General features: G+C 47.4%; 1 protein-coding gene across 1 annotated transcript in view; it reads right to left on the reverse strand.

Moving 5' to 3' along the window:
• Positions 1-604: 604 nt before the first annotated feature.
• Positions 605-18638, reverse strand: part of Srrm4 (serine/arginine repetitive matrix 4) — a 153254-nt gene continuing 135220 nt past the window's right edge. The window contains exons 9-13 of the mRNA XM_076922570.1: positions 15256-15560; positions 10459-10662; positions 7953-8063; positions 7223-7357; positions 605-5541 (exon numbers count right to left, since the gene is read on the reverse strand). Of these exons, the coding sequence (XP_076778685.1) occupies positions 5250-5541; positions 7223-7357; positions 7953-8063; positions 10459-10662; positions 15256-15560 (1047 nt within the window). The 3' untranslated portion in view covers positions 605-5249. The remainder of the gene's footprint in view (positions 5542-7222; positions 7358-7952; positions 8064-10458; positions 10663-15255; positions 15561-18638) is intronic.

Here is an 18638-nt window from a genome sequence, read left to right on the forward strand (position 1 = left end):
AGGATTCTCTCTCTGTGTTTCAGTTGTGACTTTTTTTTTTTTTTAATAGAAGTTGGTTCGAGTACAGGCATTTGAGTTCCTCAATTAATTTCCATCTAAATGAGGTTTTTCCAGAGAGAACTGGTGATTTAGCTCCATTTGGACTTAATTTGTATGACAGAAGCCTCTGTTTCTGTGGTTCCAATTCATCTGGTAAGTCTAGCACTCATTACCTGGGTGATAATTCCCCACCACAGACAGCAGCACCCAGAGTTGAGAAATGGATGGGTTTCCAATAGCAACCCAGCAGGAGGACTGGTCCCCCTCACTTCCCAATACCACTCAATAAATAGGAAATAATAAATTATTAAGTAAGCCATGTTCCGAGGTCAGGCTCGCATCATGGTATTTACAGTGCAAAATGACAACCCCCCCCAAAACAAAACAAAAACAAACAAAACCACAATATCAAAACAGAGATGAGAATAATGACACAAAACAAAAAGCTAAAATCAAAAACCGAAAGAACCCCAAATACACAAACAGAAGTAAATGTTAAAGACAGAGGGATGGTGACCATGGTGTCACTGTCATTGGCTCATCAGTACAGAACAGAGAAGGCAGAGCGTTCTTTAAGTGTTTATCCAACAATGTTGTGTTTGGCCAGAGTGTCTCTGGTGGGCTGGTCAGTGGAAAGGGTCATACATACATATATCACCAAATAAAATTTTCTACTCAGCAGAGGGAAAACCAAGGTGGGACACAGATACCAGAGAGACTATTCAGAATATCTGCAGAAGAGGGCGAGGGAGTCTAACACAGGACTGAGGGTGTGGCTCGTTTGCTAGAATCCTTGCTTAATGTGCATGAGATCTTGGGTTCCACCGTTAGCACCACCGGAAAAGAAAAACGCAGCAGAAAAAAAAAAATAAACAAACAAACAGAAAAAAAAAACCAAAACAACAAAAACCAAAAACAAAAACAAAAAAAAACAAAACAAAAAAAAACTGAAAAAAAAAAGTTGGAAGTCAGCCTCAAGAGAGACAAAACCCAGCGCTCTCTTCAACCTTTGGTAGCATCCTAAATCTGTACCTTCTTTAAAGCAAACTCTTCTGGGAAAGAGACTGGGTAGGAGAAACGTAGGGATGGGGGCTCTCTGAGACTAAGACCCAAATTCCTTTCCAACGGTTTCCATTTTGTTCTGCTCCAGAAAAGCTGAGTCACCCTCCAAGGAGGTCTCGAGGAGAACCTGGAATGTGGTCCGGCAGGGGTGGACATGAATGGTCTTTGCTGGCAACTCGGATTAGTTTGTGTTCTCATGGGAATTCAGATGCTATTTTTAATTTCTTCTCAAGAATGGGAACCTCCCTGTAGCATTTCAAGATTCTTCTCCTCCCTGAGTCTCCGGACACTTATTGTGTTTATTGACTCTCTCGGCCTCAGGCCAATGTTTGGAATTATTGGCCAACTACTCCACCTCACTAGGTGGAAACACTGGCTCATAACAAAGTAACAATTAGCCCGGGTTCACTCCTGTAGAGCACGCCCACAGCAGGAGGTCAAGGGGGCTTTGGCAATGTGTTGCTTAACCTCAGGCTTATATGTTCTACCCATTTTGGATGTTGGTGGTTGAACTAAGCCCTCACCCCATAGCCTATCGTCACCCGGAATAGCGCCGCTGTACGAACACAGCTGCAACCCGCTTTCGGGTGGTGTTGTTCCCTGGAAGCAGAAAGTAATGAGGAGGGTACAGTGAGTAGATAACACCTGAGTATAATGGTTCTACTTGACCAAGGTTATCAGTGTCCCAGAAAGAGTTCTATGTTTGCTTGGAAAGAGAAGCAGTATAGAGGAGAAAGGGAATGAGGGATGAGAGATGGAGGAGGAGAGAGGGGAGGAGGAGGAGGAGAGAAGGAGGAAGAGGGAGAGGAGAGATATTGAGGAGGGGAGGGGGAGAAAGATGGAGGGGGAGAAGAAGAAGAGGGGGAGAGAGATGAAAGAGGAGGAGGCAGGGGAGGGAGAAGCAGAAGAGTAGTGTATCCTAGCCTGGATTAAAGCATGACAGCCACACTGATGAGAAGAGCCAGGGATGTGCTGGTGAATCCACAACTGGACCAGGCAATCTGGCACCAGCAAGGCCATGAAGAATGACTTCTGAAAGGACAAGAGCTCTCTGTAGCCGGCAGGCAGAAAGTCACTGCCAGTTGGTTAAGAAGGCAGGACGGAGAAAGGTCTTTAGGTCTAAGCATGAGCTTAGAAATGACCTTTGGGGGGGGGGGTGGTGGCTTTTGGCTCTCCCTCCATCTGCCTTGTATTTTCTAGTTTCCGAAGTAGCTTTGTGCTATCCCTAATGGAACAGCTGCTGATCACAGCAAAAGGAGGCTTGATTTGGGTTATGGGTTTGCCCCAGGATGGCCCGTACGTACCCTCTTCACAGAACAGTGTTTGTCAACCTCGGATAAAGCAGGAAAGCTTTCTGATCTTAAAAGCTATGAGTGAATTAGAAGCAGATAGGGGTAACTTACATAAAAACCTACCAGTTTTGCTCATAGGAAGGATTGGATTCCTTCCACTGATACCAAGATGAGCACAATGTCTTCCCCGGGTGAGCCATTCCTACCTTTCTCTCCCGATGTGCGAGCATCAATCAAGCACCATCAGAATGATACTTCCTCTCCAAGAGCCATGCTAGTATCAGAATGTTCTTAACCACCTGGTTCCCCAACAACAAGGGAAAGGCTCTATCATGCCTGACACGGGAGACTGGCCTTCTGGCTAAGACATGGCACTTCTGACGCTAGACAGTCATTCAAGGAGTCCTTCACAGCCCTTTTAAATTTGTGTAGCTTTACGTGCTAATGTCCGGCTCCAGCCCTGGATTGAGGATCATAAGCTCTGTGGCTGACTTCATCTTTCTGTTATCTCTGTGATAGCAGTGAAGCTGGTGTACATGTGGTTGAGAAACAGGTCTGAACCTCGCTGACATTAAACTGAATAATAAGCCTTAGGACTAGTACACTTTGGGGTCAGTCCCAGGATATTCAGGGTTTAGAGCATTCATGAAAAAGACCAAGATGCCTCTAATCTCTCCCACTGCAGCCATAGCAACGAGATTTAAAAAAATAATAATAAAAGATACACAAATAATTTAAAAGATCCCACCAAATACACAAATGACCACATATCAAGGTACACAATCTCTCTGAATAAATACATAAATAAATAATTAAATACTGCCAATGGTGAGGAGAGAAAGCTCATCACATAAATAATAAATAAATAAAAAATAAATAAATCTAATAAATAAAAAAAAATGTTTGCTAGGAGCCCCAGGCAAAATGGTCCCCTAGAGTGGTTTGAATGAAGTTAGTCTGTGTCTTCCGGACAGGCTCTCCTGCCTTCATAAGCTGTCCTGCTGAGGAGGGTTTATTAGCTCCTGGAAGCCTTTGTCTCCATGGAAAAAAAATGAGGCTTGGTTGGCTTGGTTGGCATCCTGGGTGGGGACGAGGGTTATTTACAGTTGCTGCACATGCCCTCCCGGGGGCATCTACTCCTGTGTCAGGCACCTGCCATCCGGCCTCCCGTGGTGTCAGCATAGGCATCCATGAGTTTCAGTGGGTGGAGTTTCTGTCTGGGCCAGAAGCCATGATGTGACCACTGATCCTCGGCCTCTTCTCCTGACGGATGAAGAACTTGCCTGGTGCTCACTGGACCCCCAGGCATCAGGATAGGCTGGGAAAGCTTGGCATGGGGAAGATCACTGCTTTAATAATGGGAACTCCTCCCCCACCTCCAGATGTTTTCCTTGAGGCAAGAGGGCTAAGTAACTGTCCTAGCAACTATTCAAAGCTGGGAGAGAAGCTCTTTCTCCATGTGCCCTGGCTCTGCTCGACTGTTGTCATCACAAACTTGACACCCACAAGGCTCAGGAAAGCCAGGCAGCTGGTGAGGGGGATGCCCATGGGTTTATTTTAAGGACCATCTCTCTTGCCTGTCTGTTCCCAGTATCTTCTGCAGACAGAGCAGCTGGTGGCATTTATGTATCAGAGGGCAGCTTACCCTTGCTGGCCAGCCCTGGGCACAAGGGTACTTCTATAGCTTTCTTAAGTGTGGTACTTCCTAAGTTTGATTGGATTTCCCTTAGCTGACAGCAAACTCAGAAGCTAGCAAGAGCTCGAGACAGGGATCATTTAAGTCCCTCTGTCACAGGTTCTCTGTATCTGAGTCGTTTCCCCACAACACTGATTTACAATGCAGTGTCCTGTCTTGGCAAAATTCCTGAGAGGCAAGGAGAGTGGTCTTCATGTAGGACAGCAGGTGGCAGGCTGCCCTGGGTAGAATCCAGGGTGTGGCAGACTGGGCAATGTGGAGGGGGGGGGCTGGCAGGCGCCAACTGGAGGGCAAGGGCAGACTGGCTGGCGCTGGGGGCTGGCTGCTGGCCACTAGCCACGGCACTGAGAAGGCTCAGCAGATGGTCCCGTGGAATCAAATCTGTGCCAGCTCCCGGGGATGAGGCAAATTTGGGATGTAGGGCTGTAGCCCAAGGTATGCTGACTGTTCCAGTGTCTCCTTATTATCCCTGGGGTGTCACGGGGCCCTGTGTAACGGCCTCCACAGAGCTGGAACCTGCCGGGCTCCCTTCCCTTGACCATGCTGACATACTAGGAAGGCAGATAACCTGACTCTTCGCGGCTATACTTATAACTAGAGAACCCATTTCCAATCTTCCCTGCAATCTCCCTTGCTTGTGTCTGACCTCTCATAGAAGGACCTAGGAGCTGGAGGTAAAAACTCCGAGCTCTTATCTAGAATTTCAACCACCCTCGCACTCCTCTTTTCCCAACACTGGTTCCAAACTGTGCAGCCAGGAGACAGAATGAGGGCGGGAGGAGGAAGAAGGGACAGGAGGGACGGATTAACCCTGGCCTCTAGGAGATTTCCTGTGAGCAGTGGGTGAGCAGAACAGAGCCATCTCCACGTCTTGGCCAGGCCCACACTTTTGAGTCATGAATCATAGCTTTCCACAGGTGGTCCTCTCTGTCCGCCCTGGTGAGCCCCAGGTGCTGGTAGAGAGACTCCTAACAGCTTGGCAAAGGAATGGAAGTCCCTGTATCCCATGCCACCTTCCCAGGAAACCATGGAGGACAGGAGTCAGGAGCATTCCGTAAATGTCACCCGGGGGATATGATCTGAAAGGCAGGTAGTAAAGGAGACTGCGGAGTACGGAGGGGTCCTCCCGGTGGGCAGCTGGCTCGACAGAGGGCCTTCACTTAGCGCCTCGTGCTGGCATAGCTTTCCGCTGAGCTGTAGCTCAGGCTCCGGTTCCGACTGCGGCTCCGGGAGCCCAGGCTGAGGCTGCGGGAGCTGGAGCTGCGGCTGGTCCGCGTCCTGCTCCGGGTCTGGCTCCGGCTGCTGCGGCTGCGACTGGGACTCCGGCTCCGGGAGTAACTGCGGCTGGGGGAGCGGCTGCTGCTGCTGCTGCTGTACCAGGAGGAGGCGCTACTGAGGCTGCTGCAGGAGGAGGGGCTGGGTCGGTAGTAGGGGATGGGGCGTTTGCGGGCGCTGTAGAGACCAGAGATTGGAAGCATGAGGGTTCACTCAGCTCTCAGGGAGCCCAAGTGCTGTTCCAGAGAAAACAGTATCTTTCTACCCCCCCAGTCTTTTAGCGAGAGAAAGCAAACCAGAAAAACCCCAACCCCTAACAAAATAGCATACCCCATCTCTCTTTTTTAAAGCCCCCTCTGGTAGTTGAGACAAACAAACAAAAACAAACAAACAAAAATCAAAACCAAACCAACCAACCAACCAACCAAACAAACAACAAAAAACCTAGCTTAATCCTGCTCCATTCTGAAAAAAATGATGTCACTTTAAAAAAAAAAAAATCAGCAACTCAGGCTTGGGGCTCACCTTCACAGCTAACAACAGTGCCTACATTGTCACTTTAATTGAAGTTTTGTTTTGCTGTTTTTACTTTTACTAGAACCTTCTATTCCTAGTAGGTTCTGTTTCTAGGCTGGAGAGGCTGGTTTTCCACTTACTGGAGTATACTCTTTCGTTTTAAAAAGAAGTGCATGGGGTGTGTGTGTGTGTGTGTGTGTGTGTGTGTGTGTGTGTGTGTGTTGTGGTGCTGTGAAAAAGAACACACTGTTTTTTTAAAAAATGAGGTACATCCATGATCAGTTAGCCGGCAGCATGGGTGACCAGCGACCAAGATGCTCATGAATATCCAGATGCTGGGAAGAGAGCATTGTGGGTTATTTGAGCTGACAACTCCATCCATCACTCTGGGTCCCCTTGTTCGTATTCTGCCTCCTGGTCCTCTCCAGGAAGGATACAATGTGTTTCCAGGATCCCTGCTGGTCTCTGGGGGTGAGTGGAGATGTCTAGAAAGATAACCTATTGGGGGAGGGGGCATTCTCCATTCTCTCAGCTTTCAAGGCCCGAGGAATTCAATTTCTCTCAGTCTTTACCCTCTCTCTGCCAACAGCGCTTCTCCTGAGACCTTAGCTGCCACAGGTCACACTTCCGCCTCTTCTGACCACTCAGTCAATAATGATAGAATACGGTGCGTCCCGCGTTTTAATTTACAAAGCGAGGTCACCTCTTCTCACTCCCTTTCATCTCCTTCACGTGACACTCTTGGGGGGGGGGGGCGGGCGATGCCTTGTTTTGTGAGTGAGAAACAGCCTAAGGAGAGGAAAAGGCTCTGGGTGCCCCCAGGAACCCGGTCTTAACTCAAAAGCTTTCGTGGACACAGCTCCATTTAAGCCCTTGGAAATCTCAGGAATAGTATTTGCATTCTCTGAACTTGGATAAAGGGATGATCACACACAGCTTAATTTTAACCCGGCTCTGAATATTCTTGGGTATCGGACTATCTCCACCAAGGTCCGCTTTACTACCAGGCCAATGCCCTGCCCTACGGGAACAAACACCCTCCTAGGCTATTAGCCCATCATCTTCTCTCCAGTCTCCAGGACAAGCTCGGTGCACATGATATCTGAGTCCCTGCCCCACTGCAGACATAGCAGATTGGAAGTTCGATAAGATTCCACACTAGGGAACGCTTTGAACAAATATCATCATTTTGGGGGTTGGAAGGGCCATTCTGGAGAACCCCCCCCCCCTCCTTAAATCCAGTTTCAGGGAGGCAAAAGGAGATCTAAAAGATCGGCGCTATCGTCCATATTGACAGAGGGGAGAAGGCTGAAAGCGGGCAACGCCTGCTCTTGGGTCTCACCTGGTTATCCTCCGGGCCTCCAGGTGGCTTGGGGAGTCTCTCCGGCGCTTCCTCATGGGCGAATAGGACCGTCTCCTCCTGCGCGCACGTTCTCGGGGCTGTGGTTCCTTCTCACCATACTTTGGGTCTCGTTCCCTGAAGGGGTACAGCAGCGGGCGCAAGGCAGAGAGGGGAGGTTACTAGGTAACTAGGGCTGGGCTGGCTTTTCTGGAGGTGTGTGCTGTTTGAGTTCGAGACTCTTAGCTGTATCCACTGAGGCTGGGCTTTGCTATGGGCCCCAGAGAAGACAGGGAAGGGAAGATGACCCACTCTGGAAAGAATATGCTTCCGTGAGTGAGCACCATGAGGTGAGCTGGGCATGAGCCACAGTGGCAGTCTCTGTGCATGCGCGCGCGCGTGCGAGTGCTTGTGTCCCTTGGTAGAGGCACAAATATTGGTGAGTGAGGAGGAACATATCAGAAGGCCCTGGGGTGGGCAAGAATCGGGCGGTGAATACAGGGGCAAGAGGACGCAGTAAGTCAAGCAAGGAAACCGAGCACCCGGATGTGAAAAGACAGTAGAATAAAGGGAGCATTGAGGCCTTGTTGTCACTCTCGATTGGACAAAAGGAATTGCAAGAATTCCTGTCCCTACCTTTGCAGGGTTAGGGCTGGGACAGGGCTTGAGATACCCGGTACAGAAAGGCAAGGTCCAAGGGATGTGGCTCAGAAGGTGGCCATCGGGGTGATACCTGCTGGGGCTGTAGCGGGAGTAGCTGGGACTTCGACGAGACCTGGAGCTTCTGCTGGGTGGGCTCCTCTTGCCAGACTTGGACGAATAGCTGGGAGAGCGAGAGTAGGACCTGGGAAAGACAGAAGAACCCCTAAGCAGCTTACAGTCTGCAGCCTGCAGACCTGTGTTTTAGGGCTGTGCCATCATCTAAGGCTCTGCGCACCCGGTCCCCAGGTGGCGCTCTTTTTCTTTGCGCAAGTCTCATGAAGGAATCTGTTCCTTAACCAGAGAATGAAATCTCCTCCTTTTTGAGTAATTGAAAATAATACAGACAACATCCCGTTATGTAGTGAATGCTTGTTGTCCTGCGTGATCTTGGGTAGCTGATTCCTACTACTCTAGGCTTCTGTTTTCTCGTCTGCAAAATGGGGTAATACTACCAACCCTACAAAGTTGGTTGTAAATCTAAGAGTAAACCAGTACACTGTTATACATTTTATTATGTGTGTGCCAGGCATTGAACTGAAAAGGCATGTGTCTCACTTAAGAATTATTATTAATTTCATATTATGGATGGAGAAACAAAGGCACAGAACGGTGATATAACACCACAGAGCTTGTGGACACATGAATCCAAGACTTTCTGGCTGCAAAGTGCTTTTCCCTTCAGTAGATTACAATAGTCCCTCCTCTCTTACTAATGGCCTTGCCTTTTCTGTGGCTTCAATGAATGGTTTGAAAAAAAAAAAAGAAAAAGTAGAAAATTCTAGAAACAATTCACAAATTTCACATTTCAGATCATTCTAAGGAGCATGGTTAACATGGTGGTCCTGTTTCACCATGTCTAGGCAATAGATTGTTTCTTTGTGCAGAGTATCCATGCTGTATTGACTACTTGCCTGTTACCAAGTAGCCTTCTTGTGATTAGATCTACCATCATTGTATTGTTTGTGTGACAGTAATCCCTACTTATGAATGGTTCGTAATGATGCTAGTAACTCCCACATGTCAGAAAGCTGCAGGGGTATGCTTGCCCTAAGAAGAGAGGATAAGCATCCCCATTCAATAAGAAAGAAAACGATTGGACCGCAGAGTGTGTCGAGACTGTGGTAAGAACTGAGGTCTCTGGGTAACTGAAGGAGAAGGAGAGGAGAACTTGTGTTAATTTTGGTATAATACCTTGAATTGAAAATATTCCCATCATAGTGCAAGACAGATGCTTAGTTACAAAAGGAGATGGGCAATGTCATTACAGGGGTTGGTACTGATCCAGGGGTTGGCTACAGGTGTCCATTAAGTATAACAACTGTATCTCCTGTGGGCAGAAGGGTAGCTCTTCACGATGCATCTCAGATACTAATCCTATGGTCCATCTCTCATGACTGATGGTTTTACTCTTAGGGAACACCATCGAGGAAGGAATGATTCTTTCCTATTGAGTACAGTTGTGGTCCCCAGAAAAGTGTCCCACCACTTTGCTCTTTGCATGGGGAAATGTTACAGAAAAAAAATGCAAGTGCCAGTTTTGAAATAACCAAAGAAGCAACTGTGTTTTGATTATATAGTTGCGGAAGAGGAACAGCCAGCTTGCTGTTGGGAGTTTCTATTTGGAGAGGGAAGCTAGGATCAAGGAGGCACGGAGGTTGCATCCAATGGGATTTTCCAGCTCCTGAGATCTTGTGTCTGTATGTTCCATGACATAGTTATTCCATATAAGGTGAAATGTAACTTGGCAACTCCTCCCACTAAGGGAGAATCTTCTGGATGGGTCTTGTGACTTACTATGGCTAACAGAATAGCAAGACGGACAGAATGGAATGTTACTTCAAGCTAAGAAGTAAGGAAGCCTTTTATATTACTGTTTTCTCTCTCTCTCTCTCTCTCTCTCTCTCTCTCTCTCTCTCTCTCTCTCTCTCTCCTTGTCACTACCATGTGTACAAGCAGATAGTGTCCTCCTGTTGGTTGATGAGAGACAACAGAGTCTAGAGACAACTAATCACTGGATGACTTTCAATTCTCAGCCCCCAGCCAACCCACCATCTGGTCAAAAAACACACGAGGGGGGCTAAGAACGGAGCCAGCCTGCTGAGCCCAGCACAAATCGCTAATCCACAGAGTTACAGCAACTAAGTAAACATTTCATTTGAAGGATGGTGTTGGTTACTTTTCCACACAGCAGGAAAGTTAATTGATGCTTAACTCCTCCTCGTGCCAAGGGAAACAATAACAATGAATGTTCCTGTGTTCTAAGAGCTTCTACCCGGGGAGGAGCCATGGGGCCCCTGAGCCAAGCATTCTTATTTTTATTTATTTATTTATTTTTATTGGCCACACAAGGAAGCAGGATCTTAGAGATGTTAGCTGTCTTAACCAAGGCTGTCAGTAGTAATGGCTGGAGCCAAATCTGACTCCTCTTCCCTGGTGAGGGGTGGGGGAGGGAGGGGGAGGACAGGCATCGCTAGTTACCCAAACTCCCTGCCAAAGAAGGACTTACAGTAGATCAGACGCCAAAGACACACACTCACCTTTTTTCAGAGGAGGTGGACCGGCTCCGGGTGTACCTGGGGGAGGCTCTGGGGTTTGGGGACCTGGATGAGGGACTGGAGGATCGAGTGCTGGTATAGGAGGAGCTACGGGAGCACTCTTTGATGGGAGAGCTCCGGGCTGTGGATGGGACCAAACTAGACTTCTTCACCTCTGCACACTGGAGGCACGGGGACTGAAACCCTCTGCAGGAGGAAAAACATCTGCTGTTACCCAGCCACCCTTACTCTGGGGGCACCTTGACCTGATGCTTCCTCCCCCACATCTGCCCAAGCCACAGTGTCCTCAGTTCTTCTTTCTATGCCCCCCTCCCCCCATCCTTTCAGGGACAACCTGCCAGGTGTCAGATTTTAGAAGAGCAGAGATAGAGAAGACCTCACAAGTAGATGAATATTTGGTACAATTCAGCATCTTCAGGTAAGGGACACATACCACACCACAGGGGCTGCTTCAGAGCACCCCAGGAAGCCCTCCTGGGCACAGTGTTAATTAAATAACATCAAATCACGTGGTGAGAGATTCCCGCCCCTCCCTTTTCTTGTCCTTGTCTAGTCCTTCTGCATGAATGAGAAAGCCCTGACTGGGTACCCATGGGTTTTCAGCACCTCCCTAACACTTTGTAATCTCCCCAAGATAAAGGAACAGGCCCTGGGGTTAGGGCCTTGAGCAGGGAACTGTAACTGACCAGAGTTAAAGACACTGTCTCAATCATAGTATCAGAGGTGCTTTCTATTTAGGAGTGTTTGTGTTTCAGAAAGTGGTACACATTTCAATACACAAAAGGCATGATACGATTACAATAAACAAACCAGTGTGAACATAGGGTTTTTTTTTTTTTTTTTTTTTTTTTTTAAATCAAGAAGGTGACCTGTGATTAGGCGACTTTGATGTAGCCCATCTTGCAGATAGAGTGACTGAGAGACTCCCACAAAACAGAGAGATGGTGGCTTGTTCATAATCAGACAAGGGGTAGGGGGTCTTTGCCTTGCAGTCTCTCTTGTCTAGGGATGTACTGAGCCCCTGAGGCATGTTTGTTTCGGGATGAACAAGAGTCAAGTTCAAGAGTCAACTTCACATCGCACTGATAGAGTTTTCTAGATTCGTGACGACCTCCGTTCACCTCCTGCCTTGGCTCTTGGCCGGAACAGTCTATTCTCTCCTATGCACAATGTCCTCTGCTGTCCTTTGTCCCCAGACCTTAGGACATGTTGGCATACAAACTCCTTTGTCCTTGACACCTAGCCATGCCTCTACATGAATTGCTGGTTTGACCTCACCCGGTCTTCTCTGAAAAGCCTTTTAGGACATTGTCTCTGCTGTCAGTCTGGGTTGAGGGTCTCCTCTGTGTTGTCATGGTTCTTTCTGCCTAGTCCTCCTCCCATTCCTTTATGACTCCTCCGGTCATGTAATTCCACATGTCTTTTGCCCTGGTTATTGAGCTCCTTGGAGAAAGGGCATGTGCTCCTCCTTGATACCCTCCACACACATGGCTTGTCAAGTGTCACCTTGAAGTCATCCTCTTGGTCTCCGGCCCTTCATAGTCATCATTTCTTCTAATCCTCTCACTAGCTGCATCGCTGGCCCTCCTTTTATGACGGAATTACTGAGGCGGCTCAGAAGGGCTAGTGACTCCCTCAAGGTCACTCGGAGTTCCAAACTTGGATCTGTCTGGAGGCACACCCACGTGCCCGTCACCGCTCCAATCCCTTCCCCTTCCTGTCTGGGGTGCCCTTGGTTTCCAGTTCATATCTCTTCCACTTAGCTCATATTTATTGAACCCTTTGTCCAGAGCTGGCAGGGCATAAATACCCATGATTTCACCATCATTTACATTCAACAGTGAAAGGCTGCTTCTAAATTATTTAATTGGGCCGTCTATGTAGATCAAATTAAGCAGGTAACGGCTATATATCTCTCGGACTTGGAGTCTGGTCTTCATTTGAATGCCGCTACTGTTGCTTATTAACTGAATTTAGGTCGGCAGGTCTGTGCCTCAATTTCACTTCTACTTCACAAAAAGGTGGTAATATAGAAATAGATACAGATGTAAGGCTGTGGAGACACTAACAGGAGCTGAGGAAAGCTGTTCGCGGGAAGCATTTTTAACAGTGTCTATAGCATGTTACCTGACTCAATAGATGTTAATGGCTTTTAAATTAATTAATACTAATACCATTGTTACTGTTATTATCGCTTCCCTTTCTCTCTACTCTCCCAAATGACAGAACGTTAGTGTGCCTGTAGATATGTGTGGTCTCCCATATGGGACTGTCACTGTCTGCTCTTGGAGAGGCAGACCTTTGTTTGCGCTGACACAGCTCTGGCTCTCGGGATCAGCACGAGCTGAAGACAGGGATGTCCCAGAGAAGGTAAACCATAGGCCGAGCTACAGGCAGCTCCAAGCTGTTTGCTGATACTGAAGCCCTGCCAGGTCTTCTGTTAGAGACGAAGGGCGCTGTGTCCCCGAAGAAGCTGCCAGCTGCCTTCACACGCCAGCAGCGTGCGGCCATCATGTGGAAATCTCGATCACTTAAAACAAAGGTGGACTTGAAGCCCCAGCAGGAGGAGAGACTCAGTGTTTCTCTGGGTAAAGTGTGCCAGCCAACTTTCTCTACTAGGGTATCATCCTAGTGAATTATAAACTTGGGACAGGGGCCCGCCATTTTCACCAAGCCTTTAGAGTGTGTCTGGTAAGAAGCTGAGGCGTCAGCAACTGAATGGACGGTGCTGACTAAGTGGCCAGGAAATTTTAAACAACTACTCCTGTGAGAGCACATCCAGTGCTTAGTGTTGCTCTGTGATTAACTTTTTTTTTTTCAGATTCTTTTCATGTGTCTGTGCGTGTGTGCAATACGTGCGCGCACACATAGATATGGGTGTGAGTGTGTGGGCGTAGGTTCTAGCTGATGCCAGAGATTGTTCTCCACTACTCCCCTCTTTCCTCTTTGAGGCGGGGTCTCTCAGTTAAATCCAGAGCTTACTGATAAGCCTGGTCTCACTAGGCAGCTTGCTCTGGGGGGATCCCTTGGCTCTGCCTCCTGAGGACAGAGTTACAAACAGGCCTTCGAGCCCACCTGACATTTATACTGCTTGCTTAGTGAGTGAACAACTGCTGAACTGTTTCCTCAGTTGCCATTTGCTGAGATTGCTCGAGAGACAGAGCCGTTGGTGACGAAATGATGGCCTTGTCACTGGCTTGTGAATGAATGTGAAACTGTGTTTTCTGAAGGAAAAAAATGCAGGCAGCAAGCACAGCACTCAACAAAAAGGCCTCCACCTAAACTTCACAGTGGCAGCTAGATGTGTTGTCATGAACAATCTTTATTTTGGAGCACTTTAAATTTCAGCCTGGCCTTCAGGGCCTCATCCACCATACACAAACATCCCTCATCAAAGTGGTCCATGTCTTAGAACTGAGGAGCAGTGTCTTACATCAGCATCCAAAACCTACACTGGCCCTTGGTGTTATACATCCTATGGCTTTGGGTGAATCTCTGGACGTTAACTCATCATGATTGTATCATGTGTTAGAGTTTCATGGCCCTAAAAATGTCATGTTCTACCATTCATCTCCCCCGCCCCCAGCCTATGAAAACAATATTTCATATGGAAAAATTCCATATTTTCCACAACTGGAGTCGTGTGTGGGTGGGTGTGTGTGTGTGTGTGCTTAAATGTTTCTTTTGGGTTTTTGTTGTTGGTTTCTTTTTAGAGCCAGATAATATTCTAGAGTCTGAGGCAGGGGCTGGAGAGATGGTTTGGTGGTTAAGAGCACTGGCTGCTCTTCTGGAGGACCCGAGTTCAATTCCTAGCACCCACAGGACAGTTCACAGCTGTCTGTGATTCCAGTTCCAGGGAATCTGATACCTTCTCACAGATACATGTAGGCAAAACACTGATGCATATAAGATAAAAAATAAATAAATTATTAAAAAAGAATTAAAACATATTCTAGAGTCTGGGTATACCACAGTTTATCCACTAAAGACTTGATTGCTTCCATAGAAATATGAATAAAACTATTATAGTCATATATATGCAGGGGGCTCGAGGGTGTATACTTTTAATTTATTCTGGTCAGTATTATGGTACGTTTTTAACGGACAGTGACTCAAATGAAGTTAACATTAGACTTTCTTTGAGATTCTTTGTAAACTGGTGTCTGTCTGCTCCCTACCCCTTCCTCCTTGATATGGTGAACACTTCAGCTTTTCCTGAAGAGGCATCCGGATCTAGCCTGTAGCTCAACATCTACTCTGCCAGAGGCTGGCTTGAGGAGGGACAAATGACCTAAGCTGGGCCAAGGAGAACCAATAGTACTAGATCGGGTGTTTTTGCTAGGAGTTTTGAGAGGGTGGGGTGGAGGTATTCTGTTGCTGGCCAGAGAGACGGGTCCTTAGCATATTTATAAAAGCTCAGGGGGGGCCTGCCTGAGAATGAAGCCACCAGAGTGTGGGAGCAGAGCTGAGAGTTCAAAATAATAAAGGCGCAGTAGCAAATTTTAAGCCGCTGGGTCGTGTGTGTGTGTGTGTGTGTGTGTGTGTGTGTGTGTGTGTGTTATATATATATGTGACATATATTATGCTATATACATGGCATGCACACACACACACACACACACACGCACGCACGCACGCACGCACGCACACACACACACACATATGAAGGGAATGTCCTGTCTCCTGCAAATAAAGACACCTGGGAAGAAAAGGACACCATAATGAGACAGTGTAATGGTGCTGCTAAGATGGGGATCCCCCACCCCCAAATACACTGACCTTGACTCACTGTTCCTGCAGGCTGGAGAGACATTCTCCAAGACAGCCCCCTTGTTCTGGGGGGAGGAGGTGGTGAAGGAGTTCCCTGAATCGGAGGTGTTGCCGCAGTTGAGGTCCCGACTCTTGCTCAGATCCCCACCGGGGCTCCCCTTCTCCTGGCCCTGAGACCTGGCCGAGCTGGTTTGTGTGGAGGGCGGCGAGGACGTGTCATTGCCGGAGTCGTACTCCTGCGAGCGCCCTCGGGAGGCTGCGAGCGGGCTGGCCGATTTGCTAAAGAGGTCAGCCGCAGACCCCGACCCAGAGATCTGAAAGCAAAAAGACCCGTCGGACACTGCTGAGCTCTCGGGCTGTGTGTCAGTAACCTAGAATGTTAACCGTCATGAGTCACTGTAACGAAAGCAAAGAGAGGGGAGAGAAGAGACGCCAAAAAAACAAAAGCACAAATTCCTGAAAGAATTCCACAGAAATAGGAGATCTCTAGATCTTTTTTTTTGTTGTTGTTTCTTTTTCTAAACCCCCTGCTAGAAGAACTGGAAGATTTAGAAGTCATGCAGGGAAATGGCATGCGATTCAGAGTAAACGAAAGTAAAAGGAAATCATACAAAAATGTAGTCTTCAATAAACTCAAACAAAAGAGACAAATGAATAGAAAGGCGAGGGCTGTAGACACCCTTAACCTCAAACAATAATCAAAAGAAAGGAAAGGGGAACGGGGAAGAAAAAAAAAAGAAAAGGGTCTACGGGCCTCAAAAATTATATCTTGAAAATTAAAAACACAAAGGGCCGAGGTTTAAATTTTAACCAAAATCCTCAGCTTCTCTCTCTCTCTCTCTCTCTCTCTCTCTCTCTCTCTCTCTCTCTCTCAAAAAAGTTGCCTGAATACCATCCTGAAGGAATGTCACATGGGCCAAAGAAATAAAGATGAAGGTTGGTGTCTTTTCCTTTCTTTCTTTCTTTCCTTTCTTCTTTCTTTCTTTCTTTCTTTCTTTCTTTCTTTCTTTCTCTTTCTTTCTTTAAAAAAAGTCATGGTCACAAACTGATGACCCAGCAGTTTCCAACTAAAGGAGTCGAGAGAGGGAGGGGCAAAATAAAAGTAAAGTCATATAGTCTGACTGAAAACAAACAAACCAAAAAATAATAACAATAATAACGATTTGGTTTTTTAAAAAAAAAGTCTCTACAGGCATTTGTGCGCGTCCTTCTCCCTCCTAGGAGGCAGCTAAGCATCCTGAGTGGCTTCTAATAAAGTCTCTCATGTCTTTGCGGATTACATCCACTTACCAAGCAAGGCCTCCTCCTTTAGTAGGAAAGGTGTAAGAGAAAGGGAAGAGCGGGCAACGTGAGTCCATCATCAGAGTCGTAAATGACAAGAAAAAACACACACCTTCCTGCACAACTTTAACCTTTGCCCTGACCTTTGGGTTTTGGGGTGCTCAGTGCTTTGAGTGAGTGGATAGCTCATACCTCGTCACTCCCTTCCTGCCCAGGTTGGATGGGGGAAACCTTCACTGCATGGGTACCTGAAGCTACTGTTATTTCTAGAGGACACGGGGGGGGGGGGCGGGGGGAGGAACTCATGATCACGACTGGGAGATTTAGAAGGACAGACACATCAGGGATCGCTGGAAGGGAGGCCTTGGAGTCCTGCTTGCGGACTAGCCTAGGAAGACTGAGGGCTTTGGGAGCCTGTGAGCAGTGAGCTCTTGGGAAGGGAATTCTATGCTGAGAATATGTTTTTCTTCAACGTTCAGGTCAGGCTGTGGCCGAGAAGCTCCTGGCCATTGTACCATGTTCAGCTGATGTGGGTAAGAGGGATCCTTGCCCTGGACGTTGCTATCAAATATATCTCTATGAGGAGAGAAATCTGTGGGGTCAAGCGGACACTCCCTGGAAACCTCTCTGGGGCTCTTAGGATTCCAAAATTCTCTATTTAAATGGCTCCTGAGCCTTCTTCTGAGGTATATGTCTCCTCAAGGTACATGTCCCAGAAGTAAACCATGACTCAAGTGGACCAGTCTTGGCAGAATCTGCATGATCCTGCTAAGGTGTCCAAGTGCCTGTGTGGGGCCTGTCACACTGTTAGATAGTGACAGAGACATGAAGCCTGAGACCTTGAGGCAGATTCTCCCTCACTGCCCCATTCTAGTGCAGAGAGACCCTGAGATTCTGGATTCAAAGGTGACTTTCACATCACCTTGAAGACATATTTGCTAAGAGAGTGAACATACTTTATTAGGCTTTGTTACTTTATTTATGAGCATTTAGACATCTTGACTAGTATAGACGTCCTATCGTCTGGCCCTGGGCCTTATGTAGTAGACTAGGCTTTCCTATTTAAAAAATAAAAATCTGCTTTCCCCCAGCTATCTCCCTTGTTTTGCAGACCTGCTAGAGAAGGGCCATCCGAGCTTTCCTAAGAAACCACTTCTGCCTTAAGGGGAGATGTGCACACCTGGAACTGACAATCACAGAGAGAATCCCAACAGTTTGGAATATCAGGTCCCGAGGCTAGGAGGTAGGGCTTTCTTTACTGTTTCTCTCAGAAGGCTTTGCACATGGGCAAGGTAATGGTCTAGCCTTAGTAAACCCTATAGGCACAGGGCAGCCTCTGCCTTAAACACATAGTGTTTGCCTGGCTAGCTAGCCTTGAAGGTGAGACCTTAAAATAAGGTGGCCAGGTGGAATTTTCTGGAGCAAGACCTCTTTTAAATAGAATACACAGGCTCTGTTCCTATTCAGCTCTGTTTAGATTGGATGCCGTTTCTTTCCCACCTCTGATGTCCAATGGTTCCATAACCATTCCCTTTCACCTCTATCAGGAACGGGAAACCACCATGATGGGGAGCCAGATCTGAACTTTCAGGCTGGGGTTTGATTCAGGGAAAGGATCGAGGGATTTTTGACCTTGAGCGAATGGTGGGGTTACCAACGTATCAGAAAGTAAGTCAATCTTGGAGGGAACAAGGCTGGCCGAGTTCAATGGCAGGTACCTGGGAATTCAGTGCTGTCGGGCATCTTGTGGCTAGACCTTTTTTTTTTTTCTCTTCCAAATACTTTCTCCTGATATTAACTGCAATCTAGAAATGTCTTATTTTCCTGATATCATGGCTCCCTGTGCAGAAAGATGTTGAATAGGAAGTCTCTCTAGGCTAGCGCGCGAATTGAAGGGGACCTTGCCTTCTGCGCATGCTCAGCCCCACAACCTGAGCCCACAGGGATGTTTGCAGAGTGTCTCTCCCTGGCCAAGATGTAATGCAGATATGGCTTGTGTGTTTGACCTTGCAGCGTTAAATAGGCTAATGCTTTTCATCACCAGGAAGTAGAAATGAAGTTCTACTGGGATGCTTTCATTGGGTAAGAGCGCCAGGGTACACAAACATATC

The sequence above is a fragment of the Arvicanthis niloticus genome, chromosome 24 (genome assembly GCF_011762505.2).
Source record: "Arvicanthis niloticus isolate mArvNil1 chromosome 24, mArvNil1.pat.X, whole genome shotgun sequence".
Taxonomy (NCBI): Eukaryota; Metazoa; Chordata; class Mammalia; order Rodentia; family Muridae; genus Arvicanthis; species Arvicanthis niloticus.